Below are 13631 nucleotides of genomic sequence, written 5' to 3'. Positions count from 1 at the left end.
AGACAAATTCCATTATACATTTGGACATAGCAGTCTGCAATGAGAATAAATTGACACAAAAGCTATGACAAAATCATGACAATAGGAATGTACGCATACACATGATTTTTAATATGTTATAGATTTAGATATCAACATATATATGTTATATATGTTGGATAATTATTCATTGAATATCCACCCATTTGAAGTGTGGATATAGTATTGGCCTCAGTTTTCCTTTCCCCCATCCCCACTCCAACCTTTACCCTTGCCTGCGTACAGAACAGGCAGAGTGTATTGTCCACCAGTCTCAGGCCATAGCACCTACAGATCTGTTGGGTTCCTAAAAAGGAGCAATGAAACTTTAAATAAAATTGTTGTAGGGATATGAACGACATTGGCAAAGCAGTTTTATTGCCCATCCTTATTTTCCACAAGGACATTTGAAATCAGCCACCCAGTGTAGGACTGGAGCCACGTGTAGACCAGACCAGGTAAAGGTGGCTTGCTCCTTTCCTTGTGTACCAGTTGGGTTTTCACAATAATCAGGCAGGTTTAATGCTCATTTTTCTGGTGCCAACCCACAAATTTGTATAGATATGATAGGGTAGATAGAGTGAAACCATTTCCTCGAGTGATGCAATCCAAAACAAGGGTTCTTTAAAATTAGAGCTAGGCGGTTCAGGGGTGAAGTCAGGGAGCACATCTTCACACAAAGGATATTGGAAATCTGGAACTCTCTTCCCCCAAAAAGCTGTTGAGGCTAGACCAATTGAAAATGTTAAAACTGAGATTGATAGGTTTTTGTTAGGCAAAGGGTTATGGAACCAAGGTGGGTAGATGGAGATACAGATCAGCCATGATCTAATTGAATGGCAGAACAGATTTGAGGAGCTGAATGGTCTACTCTTGTCCCTATGTTCCTAATTACTAGACTTTATTGAATTTAGTTATTACAATTTTAAACACCCAATCTCCAGGTTGCTAGTCCAGTATCGTAACCTCTAGGCCATCGTACTTGGCTTTAGGGTCCACTGGAAGTGGGTGCCACTTGTTCACAGTGGGAGCAACTTGAGGCAGGAAGGCCAGAAACAAAGTCTCCAACTTCACATACATTGTAACGGTAGGAGGAAGATCAGTACCACAATTTCTCTACTTACACATCACTGCAAAATCAGTTGTTATTCTTCATCAAGTCTACAGCATAGAAACAGGCCATTGGCCCAACTGGTCTATGCCGCCGTTTATGCTTCACATGAGCCTTCTCCCACACCAGTTTATTTAACCCTATCAACATATCCTCCGAGTCCTTTCTCCCTCGTGCTTATCTAACTTCTCCTTAAATGTATCTATGCTATTTGCCTCAACTGCTTCATGTGGTCGTGTGTTCCGCAATTTGACCACTCAATGAGTAAAGAGGTATATCCTACATTTCCCTATTGGATTTATTAGCCACTACTTCATGTTTATGATCTCTAGTTTTGGACTCCCCCCCGCCTGCCCCACCCCCCACCGCCGCCCCCCCGCCCTCGTGGGGCACAAGTGGAAATATTTTCTCTCCGTCTACCTTATCAAATTCTTGCAGAATTTTAAAGACCTGCATCAGCTCACACGTCAGCTTTCACTTTTCTAAAAAAAAGAAAGCTTTGTATTTATTTTGTGCTTTTCACAACCTCAGAACGGCCCACTGCGCTTTACAGCCGATGAAGTATTTTTGAAACATAGAAACATAGAAAATAGGTGCAGGAGTAGGCCATTCGGCCCTTCGAGCCTGCACCGCCATTCAATAAGTTCATGGCTGAACATGCAACTTCAGTACCCCATTCCTGCTTTCTCGCCATACCCCTTGATCCCCCTAGTAGTAAGGACTACATCTAACTCCTTTTTGAATATATTTAGTGAATTGGCCTCAACAACTTTCTGTGGTAGAGAATTCCACAGGTTCACCACTCTCTGGGTGAAGAAGTTTCTCCTCATCTCGGTCCTAAATGGCTTACCCCTTATCCTTAGACTGTGACTTCTAGTTCTGGACTTCCCCAACATTGGGAACATTCTTCCTGTATCTAACCTGCCTACACCCGTCAGAATTTTCAACGTTTCTATGAGATCCCCTCTCATTCTTCTGAACTCGAGTGAATACAAGCACAGTTGATCCAGTCTTTCTTGATATGTCAGTCCCGCCATCCCGGGAATCAGTCTGGAGAACCTTCGCTGCACTCCCTCAATAGCAAGAATGTCCTTCCTCAAGTTAGGAGACCAAAACTGTACACAATACTCCAGCTGTGGCCTCACCAAGGCCCTGTACAACTGTAGTAACACCTCCCTGCCCCTGTACTCAAATCCCCTCGCTATGAAGGCCAACATGCCATTTGCTTTCTTAATCGCCTGATGTACCTGCATGCCAACCTTCAAAGACTGATGTACCATGACACCCAGGTCTCGTTGCACCTTCCCTTTTCCTAATCTGTCACCATTCAGACAATAGTCTGTCTCTCTGTTTTTACCACCAAAGTGGATAACCTCACATTTATCCACATTATACTTCATCTGTCATGCATTTGCCCACTCACCTAACCTATCCAAGTCGCTCTGCAGCTCACACTGCCACCCAACTTAGTGTCATCTGCAAATGTGGAGATACTACGTGTAATTCCTCGTCTAAATCATTAATGTACAATGTAAACAGCTGGGGCCCCAGCACAGAACCTTGCGGTACCCCACTAGTCACTGCCTGCCATTCTGAAAAGTACCCATTTACTCCTACTCTTTGCTTCCTGTCTGACAACCAGTTCTCAATCCATGTCAGCACACTATCCCCAATTCCATGTGCTTTAACTTTGCACATTAATCTCTTGTGTGGGACCTTGTCAAAAGCCTTCTGAAAGTCCAAATACACCACATCAACTGGTTCTCCCTTGTCCACTCTACTGGAAACATCCTCAAAAAATTCCAGAAGATTTGTCAAGCATGATTTCCCTTTCACAAATCCATGCTGACTTGGACCTATCATGTCACCTCTTTCCAAATGCGCTGCTATGACATCCTTAATAATTGATTCCATCATTTTACCCACTACCGATGTCAGGCTGACCGGTCTATAATTCCCTGTTTTCTCTCTTCCTCCTTTTTTAAAAAGTGGGGTTACATTGGCTACCCTCCACTCCATAGGAATTGATCCAGAGTCTATAGAATGTTGGAAAATGACTGTCAATGCTTCTGCTATTTCCAAGGCCACCTCCTGAAGTACTCTGGGATGCAGTCCATCAGGCCCTGGGGATTTATCGGCCTTCAATCCCATCAATTTCCCCAACACAATTTCCCAACTAATAAGAATTTCCCTCAATTCCTCCTTCTTACGAGACCCTTTGACCCCTTTTATAACCGGAAGGTTGTTTGTGTCCTCCTTAGTGAATACCGAACCAAAGTACTTGTTCAATTGGTCTGCCATTTCTTTGTTCCCCATTATGACTTCCCCAGATTCTGATTGCAGGGGACCTACGTTTGTCTTTACTAACCTTTTTCTCTTTACATATCTATAGAAGCTTTTACAGTTCGTCTTAATGTGCCCTGCATGCTTCCTCTCGTACTCTATTTTCCCTGCCCTAATCAAACCCTTTGTCCTCCTCTGCTGAGTTCTAAAATTCTCCCGGTCCCCTGGTTCGCTGCTATTTCTGGCCAATTTGTATGCCACTTCCTTGGCTTTAATACTATCCCTGATTTCCCTTGATAGCCACAGTTGAGCCACCTTCCCTTTTTTATTTTTACGCCAGACAGGGATGAACAATTATTGTAGTTCATCCATGCGGTCTCTAAATGTCTGCCATTGCCCATCCACAGTCAACCCTTTAAGTATCATTCGCCAATCTATTCTAGCCAATTCACGCCTCATACCTTCAAAGTTACCCTTCTTTAAGTTCTGGACCATGGTCTCTGAATTAACTGTTTCATTCTCCATCCTAATGTAGAATTCCACCATATTATGGTCCCCAAGGGGCCTCGCACAATGAGATTGCTAATTAGTCCTCTCCCATTACACAACACCCAGTCTAAGATGGCCTACCCCCCCCAGTTGGTTCCTCGACATATTGGTCTAAAAAACCATCCCTTATGCACTCCAGGAAATCCTCCTCCACTGTATTGCTTCCAGTTTGGTTAGCCCAATCTATATGCATATTAAAGTCACCCATTATAACTGCTGCGCCTTTATTGCATGCACCCCTAATTTCCTGTTTGATGCCCTCCCCAACATCACTACTACTGTTTGGAGGTCTGAACACAACTCCCACTAACGTTTTTTGCCCTTTGGTGTTCTGCAGCTCTACCCATATAGATTCCACATCATCCAAGCTAATGTCCTTCCTAACTATTGCATTAATCGCCTCTTTAACCAGCAATGCTACCACACATCCTTTTCCTTTTATTCTATCCTTCCTGAATGTTGAATACCCTTGGATGTTGAGTTCCCAGCCCTGATCATCCTGGAGCCACGTCTCTGTAATCCCAATCACATCATATCTGTTAACATCTATTTGCACATTTAATTCATCCACCTTATTACGGATACTCCTTGCATTAAGACACAAAGACTTCAGGCTTGTTTTTTTAACACCCTTTGTCCTTTTAGAATTATGATGTAGTGTGGCTCTTTTTGTTTCTTGCCTTTGGTTACTCGGCCTTCCACTATTGCTTTTTACCTTTCTGCCATCTGTTTCTGACTCCATATTACTTTGCCCTGTCTCGCTGCATAGGTTCCCATCCCCCTGCCATATTAGTTTAAACACTCCAGAACTGCATTAGCAAATGTTACCCCCAGGACATCAGTTCCAGTCCTGCTCAAGTGCAGTCCGTCCCTTTTGTACAGATCCCACTTCCCCCAGAACTGGTTCCAATGTCCCAGGAATTTGAATCCCTCCCTCTTGCACCACTGCTCAAGCCACATATTTATTCTAACTATCCTGCTCTCTCTACTCTGATTAGCACATGGCACTGGTAGCAATCCAGAGATAACTACCTTTGAGGTCCTACTTTTTAATTTAACTCCTAGCTCCCTAAATTCAGCTTGTAGGACCTCTTCCTGCTTCTTACCTATATCGTTGATACCTACATGTACCACGACAACTGGCTGTTCACCCTCCCTCTCCAGAATGCTCTGCAGCCACTCCGAGACATCCTTGACCCTTGCACCAAGGAGGCAACATACCATCCTGGAGTCTCGGTTGCGGCCGCAGAAACTCCTATCTATTCCTCTTACAATAGAGTTCCCTATCACTATAGCTCTCCCACTCTTTTTCCCGCCCTTCTATGCAGCAGAGCCACCCATGGTGCCATGAACCTGGCTGCTGGTGCCTTCCCCTGGTATGTCATCTCCCCCAACAGTATCCAAAACGGTATATCTGTTTTGGAGGGAGATGACCGCAGGGGACTCCTGCACTACCTTCCTGCTCTTGTCTTGTCTCTTGGTCACCCATTCACTATCTGTCCTAACCCTTACCTGCGGTGTGACCAACTCACTAAATGTGCTATCCACAACATTCTCAGCATCGCGCATGCTCCAGAGTGAGTCTATCCACAGCTCCAGTGCCATCATGCGGTCTGTCAGGAGCTGCAGCTGGACACACTTCCCGCACACATAGTAGTCAGGGACACTGGAAGTGTCCCTGATTTCCCACATAGCACAGGAGGAGCATGACACGGGTCCGAGCTCTCCTGCCATGACTTAACCCTTAAATTAATTTACTTAAACACCAAACAGCTACTTAGTAGTTCGCTGCCAATTAAACCAATCTAAAAGTCAGTCTAAAAGAGAGTTATACTTACCAGTCGAACATCCAACCACTTACCAGCTTGAAGTGTAGTCATTGTCGTAATGTTGGAAACGAGGCAGCCAGTTTGCACACAGCAAGCTCCCACAAACAGCAATGTGATAATGACACATGTGTTTTTTTAAGTGTCATTGATTGTGGGATAAATCTTGGCCAGGAGACCAGGGATAACTCCCCTGCTCTTTTACATGGGATCTTTTACATCCACCTGAGAGAGCAGACGGGCCACAGTTTAACACCTCATCTGTAAGATGACATCTCTGAAAGTGCAGCACTCGCTCAGTATTGCACTGGGAATTTCAGCCTAGATTTTTGTGCTCAAGTCTTTGGAGTGGGACTTGAACCCACAACCTTCTGACTCAGAAGCAAGAGTGCTACCAACTTGAGCCCCAGCCTGTTCAGCTTTTCCTGATAAGTATATCCTCTTAGTTCTGGTATCATCCTTGTGAATCTTTTTTGCACCTTCACCAATGCCTCCAAGTCCTTTATATAGTATAAAGATCAGAACTGTGCACAGAACTCCAAGTGTGGTCTAATCAAGGTTCGATACAAGTTCAACATAACTTCTCTGCTTTTCACTTCTATCCCTCAAGAAACCAGAGCTTAATTTGCTTTCTTATGGCCTTGTATACATATTATTACATAGTCTTTACAGCACAGAAACATGCCATTTAACAACAGTTGGTGGCTATGCCTTATTATCCTGTATCGCTACTTTTAATGATTTGTGAATATGTACCCCTAGATCCCTTTGCTCCTCCACCTCATTTAGACTCTTATTATCCAAGTATGTGGCCTTTTATTCTTCCTCCCAAAATGCACCATCTCACCCTTATCTTTATTGAAATTAATTTGCCAATTACACACCCATTCTGCCCGTTTATTAATGTCTTCTATGACACATATTTTTCTATACCAATACAGGGACAGAACAGAATGCAACTGTGAAAGAAATCCTGCGGGGAATTTGGGAAATGCTGGAACCAGAAGCATTCCAACATGGCTTGTTTTTACTTAGGTATGATGCACTAAACACAACTGAGTGATATTCAGATCTGCAAAGATAATGTTCTCTTAAATATTGCTCATCACTATTATTTACTATGTACTACGTCTGAGGTAAAGTACTTGAAGTAATACTTGCATTAATGAAAGGTGCTGTGATGTTTCATAAGACAGGATGAGGTAGTGAGCAGTTGTGATTAAAATACAAGCCCTAATATTAGCTCAGGAGTCGAAGGTGGGGTGGGATGTGTTTTGTGGTCGGGAAACATGGAAGAACCTCAAGTCCTGCCGAATTTAACGGCAGGGCCTGATTAACATCTTTTGTCTCCATTTCCCGGCCGTAGCCAACCAGATTGAGAGGCTGTCGGGCAGGTCGGACTTTGGCTCCAGGCCGCAGCTGAGGAGCGGAGAGGAGGGAGGGAGAGGTCGTGAGTCAAGGGCCGATTGATCGAAGATATTGGGGGGGCCAGAGACACATCGGCCTCCGAAAGTAGGCGGGTTGGAATCAGGTTTGGGATTTTTAACATTTTTATATCCCACCCAATCCAAAACCACCTTTTTTGGGGGATTAAATTCCCACCTAAAAGATAGAAATAGGTCACTCCTGTCGCAAATATAATCATTCACTTTAAATGAATACTAATGCAGGGATTTAATTGCCGATTGTGCAAGTGTTTCTTTTAACAGTCTGCCCATTAACCAGATAGTCCTCCGAGGCCCAGGCTCTTCACAGCAGAAGATGATTGCTGACTTATAGGACTCAATTTTCCCCAGTATTTGCTCCGTTTTTTTTGGAGTAGGCTGCTTTTTCTAGCCTAACTTAAAATTCCCCAGTTTCCCCAATCAATTTGCACCAGCGTAACTGACTTCGTTAAGTTTTTTTTAGGTATGTTTTTTTTCTCAAAAGGGGGCGTTACCTGCCACCTACGCCAATTCTGGCCATTTATGCAACTTTGGCCAGCTAATAGTTACTCCAGTTCTACTTAGGCCAGCGTATTGGCCACTCGAGAAAACCCTTGTGAACAGTTAAAGAAATCGGCGCAGGTAAGGAAATCGGCGCAGGAAAGATAAGAGAGAGGGAGAGAGAGAGAGTTGGAGGAGGAAGAGAGAGGTGGAGGGAGGGAGAGGGGGTGGGGGAAGGACCCCCACTGCTTTCCTGGGCTGAAAGGACCCCTCACTGGCCCACTGCTTTCCCAGGCTGAAAGGACCCCACACTGGCCCGCTGCCTTCCCAGGCCAAAAGGACCCCGCAGTGGCCCGCTGCCTTTCGGCCCGGGAAGCAGCGACTTCAGTTTCTAGCCCAGCCACAGCCCTTTCTAACTTCAGCCCTTCTGAGCGTCCCTCGTTACCCGAGCAACATCAGTTTTTGGCACAGGTCCTAAGCTCCACCCACAAAGCTTAAAGCCAATCTGCGCTGCTTCAAATTCAAAGTTAACTCCGGCGAAACTTGGAGTTTTTTTTGGCGCATTTGGGCCACTAAAAAAATCGTACTTACTTCTTCAATTGCGCCAAAAATCACCTATGTGGAAAACTGAGCCCATAGAGTTGGTGAAATCCTCTCAATAATACAATTTTTTGAAAGGTTTTATAAAAGTGATATAAAAGTTTCTGAAAAAAAATTACACTGTTTAAACTATATTTGAAGCAGAGCAGGCAAATAAAAGCGTCAAGCTTACAACTCAATAACATTTGCTTGTGTGGTGTGTGAAGCTGCACACAAATTATGGTTATTGGCAGTATGAGACTTTAGATAGCATGGGTGCATCACCAAGTCTATTTCTGGATATGATGGAGGAGGAGGAGGAGGAGCAGGACTAGCAAGAGATGATTGCCAGGGATCTCATGAAGGGACAAGCTGGAGACCTTCAGGATTCTGAAATATCTGAGGTGCTGAAAGGACCACAAAGGTATGAGAAAAGAAAGAAAGACTTGCATTTCTATTGCACCTTTCACAACCACAAGACATCCCAAATGGCTTTACAGCCAATTTACTTTTGAAGTGTAATCACTGATGTAAAATAGGAGACATGGCAGCCAATTCGCACAGCAAGCTCTTACAAACAGCAATGTGAAAATGACCACAGGATCTGTTTTTGGTGTTGGTTGAGGGATAAATATTGGCCCAGGACACCAGGCGCCCATGCTGGAATTAGAAATAGTGTTATGGGATCTTTTACGTCTCATCCGAAAGACGGCACGTACAACAATGCAGCACTCCCTCAGTACTGCACTGGAAGGTCAGCCTAGATTATGGGCTCAAGTCTCTGGAGTGGGACTTAAATTTCTGGCTACTGTGACCTCAGAGAGGGCCAGTGTATGAGGAGGCTGCACTTACAAAGCCACCATCTCTCACCTACGTCGATTCCTGCATCCAGATCGAAATCATCACGAATGGTGACTCCTGGATTGAAGTTCTGCACAGGCACCCATTGGAGATGTCATTGCAATCAGACAATATGCAATTCATTGCTGCATCATAGTGATAACAGGTTGCCTCTGTGTGTACATAGAGTTCAACAGCACAGTGAAGCCGCAGGTCATAGGACAGGTACAGATGAAGAAAGCACTTCGCTCATCTTTAGCTCATCCATCTAGATCAAAGATACAAATTCAGTCACCATATTCAACTGTTTGCTGAACGATTCAAAGCTTCTTGCTTCCCCTACACTGCTTGGAGATCCTTCCACAAATTAGTCATTCATTGTTTGAAAAGAACTGATATCAATCCTCAAATAACCATCTGCCTCACCGTTTTGACTATGTGTCCCCATGCTGTGGTGTACAGTTTAGTATGAAGTACTGTTCTGGATCTACCGCATTGGACCATCTTGTATGCCTCTGTGAGGTTGGTCATGGCTTGCTCACTTCCTTCCAATGCTGGGTTGCCCAAGTTTCTTCAGTTTTTCCGTATAACTCGTCCGTCTGATGCTAGTGTATCTCTGCAATTTTTTTTCCCTTCAGTTACTTATCCAATTCCCTTTTGAAAGCCACGATTGAATCTGCCTCCACCTCCCTCTCAGGCAGTGCATTCCAGATCCTAACCACTCGCTGCGTTAAAAAAGATTTTCCTCATGTCGCCTTTGGTTCTTCTGCGAATCATCTTAAATCTGTATCATGAGGTTTTTGACCCTTCCACCAATGGGAACACTTTCTCTCTATCTACTCTGTCTCTGTCTAGACTCATGATTTTGAACACCTCTATCAAATCTCCTCTCAACCTTCTCTGCTCTAAAGAAAGCAACCCCAGCTTCTCCAGTCTGTCCACATAACTGAAGTCCCTCATCTCTGGAACTATTTTTGTAAATCTTTTCTGCACCCTCTCTAAAGCCTTCACATCCTTTCTAAAGTGCGGTCCCCAGAATTGGCACAATACTCCAGAGAGCTGCACCAGTGTTATATAAAGGTTCATTATAACTTCCTTGCTTTTGTACTCTATGGAGGCAAAATTCGCTGGGTGCAGTAACCGCTGCAAGGCAGAACTTCCTGCACCTGGCGCAGAAGTCCTGGCCTGGCAGCGAAATTGGGGTTACCACCCCAGAGAGGAAGTGGAGCGCAATGTTGCTCATTCACCCCGAGGGGCGTTAACAGGAGGTGCAAATTACGCAAATTTCTCCCCCTCGGCCTCTATTTATAAAGCCCAGCATCCCATATGCTTTTTTAACCACTTACTCAACCTGCCCTGCCACCTTCAATGATTTGTGCACGTATACCCACAGGTCTCTCTGTTCACCCTCTTTAGAATTGTACTCTTTAGCTTATATTGCCTCTCCTCATTCTTCCTATCAAAAATGTATCACTTTGCACTTTTCTGCATTAAATTTCATCTGCCACGTGTCCACCCATTCCATTAGCCTGTCTATGTACTCCTAAAGTCAATCACTACCCTCCTCACTGTTCACTATACTTCTAAGTATTGTGTCATCTGCAAATTTTGAAATTGTGTCCTGTACACCCAAATCTCAGTCATTAATATATATCAAGAAAAGCAATGATCCTAGTACCGACCCCGGGGAACACCACTGTATACCTTCCTCCAGTCCAAATAACAACCGTTCACCACTACTCTGTTTCCTGTCACCCAGCCAATTTTATATCCACACTACCAGTATCCCTTTTATTCCATGGGCTTCAACTTCACTGGCAAACCTATTATGTGACACTTTATGAAATGCCTTTTGGAAGTCCTTGTACACCACATCAACCGCATTGCCCTCATCAACCCTCTCTGTTACTTCATCAAAAAACTCAATCAAGCCAGTTAAACACGATTTGCCTTTAACAAATCTGTGCTAGTTTTCCTTGATTCATCTACACTTTTCCAAGTGACTGTTAATTTTGTCCCTCTGGGGAGGACCCAGCAGATTGGAACCTGCAAATGTAATGCCCTTATTCAAAAAAGGAGGCAGACCAAAAGCAGGAAACTATAGACCAGTTAGCCTAACATCTGAGTTTGGGAAAATACAGGAGCCCATTATTAAAGAAGCAGTAGCAGGACATTTGGAAAAGCAAAATTTGATCAGGCAAAGTCAGCATGGATTTATGAAGGGGAAGTCATGTTTGACAAATTTGCTGGAATTCTTTGAGAATGTAACGAACAGGGTGGATAAAGGGGAACCAGTAGATGTGGTATATTTGGACTTCCAGAAGGCATTTGACAACGTGCCACACAAAAGATTACTGCACAAGATAAAAGTTCATGGGGTTGGGGGTAATATATTATCATGGATAGAAGATTGGCTAAAAAACAGAAAGTCGGTATAAATAGTTCATTCTCTGGTTGGCAATCAGTAACGAGTGGGGTGCCGCCAGAATCAGTGCTGGGACCTCAACTATTTACAATCTATATTAACGACTTGGAAGAGGGGACTGAGTGTAATGTAGCCAAGTTTGCTGATGATACAAAGATGGGAGGAAGGGCAATGTGTGAGGAGGACATAAGGAGGCTGCAGGAGGACATAGACAGGCTAAGTGAGTGGGCAAGAATTTAACAGATGGAGTATAATGTTGGAAAGTGTGAGGTCATGCACTTTGGCAGAAAAAAATCACAGCAAGTTATTATTTAAATGGAGAAAGATTGCAAAGTGCTGCAGTACAGCGGGACCTGAGGGTACTTGTGCATGAAACACAAAAGGATAGTATGCAGGTACAGCAAGTGATCAGGAAGGCCAATGGAATCTTTGCCTTTATTGCAAAGGGGATGGAGTATAAAAGCAGGGAAGTCTTGTTACAGCTGTACAGGGTATTCGTGAAGCCACACCTGGAATACTGCATGCAATTTTGGTTTCCATATTTACGAAAGGATATACTTGCTTTGGAGGAATGTTCAGAGAAGCTTCACTAGGTTGATTCCGGAGATGAGGGGGTTGACTTATGAGGAAAGGTTGGGTAGGTTGGGCCTCTACTCATTGGAATTCAGAAGACTGAGAGGTGATCTTATAGAAACGATTATGAGGGGGCTTGACAAGGTGGATGCAGAGAGGATGTTTCCACTGGTGGGGGAGACAAGAACTAGAGGGCATGATCTTAGAATAACGGGCTGTCCATTTAGAACTGAGATGAGGAGAAATTAATTCTCTGAGAGGGTTGTGAACCTGTGGAATTCACTGCCTCAGAGAGCTGTGGAAGCAGTGACATTAAATAAATTTAAGACCGAAATAGACAGTATCTTGAGTGGTGGGGGGATGAGGGGTTATGGGGAGCGGGCAGGGAAGTGGAGCTGAGTCCATGATCAGATCAGTTATGATCTTATTAGAAACATAGAAACATAGAAAATAGGTGCAGGAGAAGGCCATTCGGCCCTTCGAGACTGCACCACCATTCAATAAGATCATGGCTGATCATTCCCTCAGTACCCCTTTCCTGCTTTCTCTCCATACCCCTTGATCCCTTTAGCCGTAAGGGCCAAATCTGACTCCCTTTTGAATATATCCAATGAACTGGCATCAACAACTCTCTGCGGAAGGGAATTCCACAGGTTAACAACTCTCTGAGTGAAGAAGTTTCTCCTCAGCTCAGTCCTAAATGGCCTACTCCTTATCTTAAGACTGTGTCCCCTGGTTCTGGACTTCCCCATCATCGGGAACATTCTTCCCGCATCTAACCTGTCCAATCCCGTCAGAATCTTGTAAGTTTCTATGAGATCCCCTCTCATCCTTCTAAACTCCAGTGTATAAAGGCCCAGTTGATCCAGTCTCTCCTCATATGTCACTTCTGCCATCCCGGGAATCAGTCTGGTGAACCTTCGCTGCACTCCCTCAATAGCAAGAACGTCCTTCCTCAGATTAGGAGACCAAAACTGAACACAATATTCCAGGTGAGGCCTCACCAATGCCCTGTACAACTGCAATAAGACCTCACTGCTCCTATACTCAAATCCCCTCGCTATGAAGGCCAACATACCATTTGCCTTCTTCACCGCCTGCTGTACCTGCATGCCAACTTTCAATGACTGATGAACCATGACACCCAGGTCTCGTTGCACCTCCCCCTTTCCTAATCTGCCGCCATTCAGTTAATATTCTGCCTTCGTGTTTTTACCCCCAAAGTGGATAACCTCACATTTATCAACATTATACTGCGGCTGGCATTCATTTGCCCACTCACCTAACCTGTCCAAGTCACCCTGCAGCCTTTTAGCGTCCTCCTCACAGCTCACACCATCACCCAGTTTAGTGGGAGATATTACACTCAATTCCTTCATCTAAATCATTAATGTATATTGTAAAGAGCTGGGGTCCCAGCACTGAACCCTGCGGTACTCCACTAGTCACTGCCTGCCATTCTGAAAAGGACTTGTTTATCCCGACTCACTGCTTCCTGTCTG

General features: G+C 44.3%; 1 protein-coding gene across 7 annotated transcripts in view; it reads left to right on the top strand.

Moving 5' to 3' along the window:
• Nucleotides 1-13631, top strand: part of adgb (androglobin) — a 513562-nt gene that overhangs the window by 393062 nt on the left and 106869 nt on the right. For all 7 annotated transcript variants that reach the window (XM_070889961.1, XM_070889958.1, XM_070889959.1 and 4 more), the window contains one exon: nt 6729-6822. In XM_070889961.1, the coding sequence (XP_070746062.1) occupies nt 6729-6822 (94 nt within the window). The remainder of the gene's footprint in view (nt 1-6728; nt 6823-13631) is intronic.

Source organism: Pristiophorus japonicus, chromosome 9 (assembly GCF_044704955.1).
Source record: "Pristiophorus japonicus isolate sPriJap1 chromosome 9, sPriJap1.hap1, whole genome shotgun sequence".
Lineage (NCBI taxonomy): Eukaryota > Metazoa > Chordata > Chondrichthyes > Pristiophoridae > Pristiophorus > Pristiophorus japonicus.
This window is presented reverse-complemented; position numbering and strand designations above follow the sequence as displayed.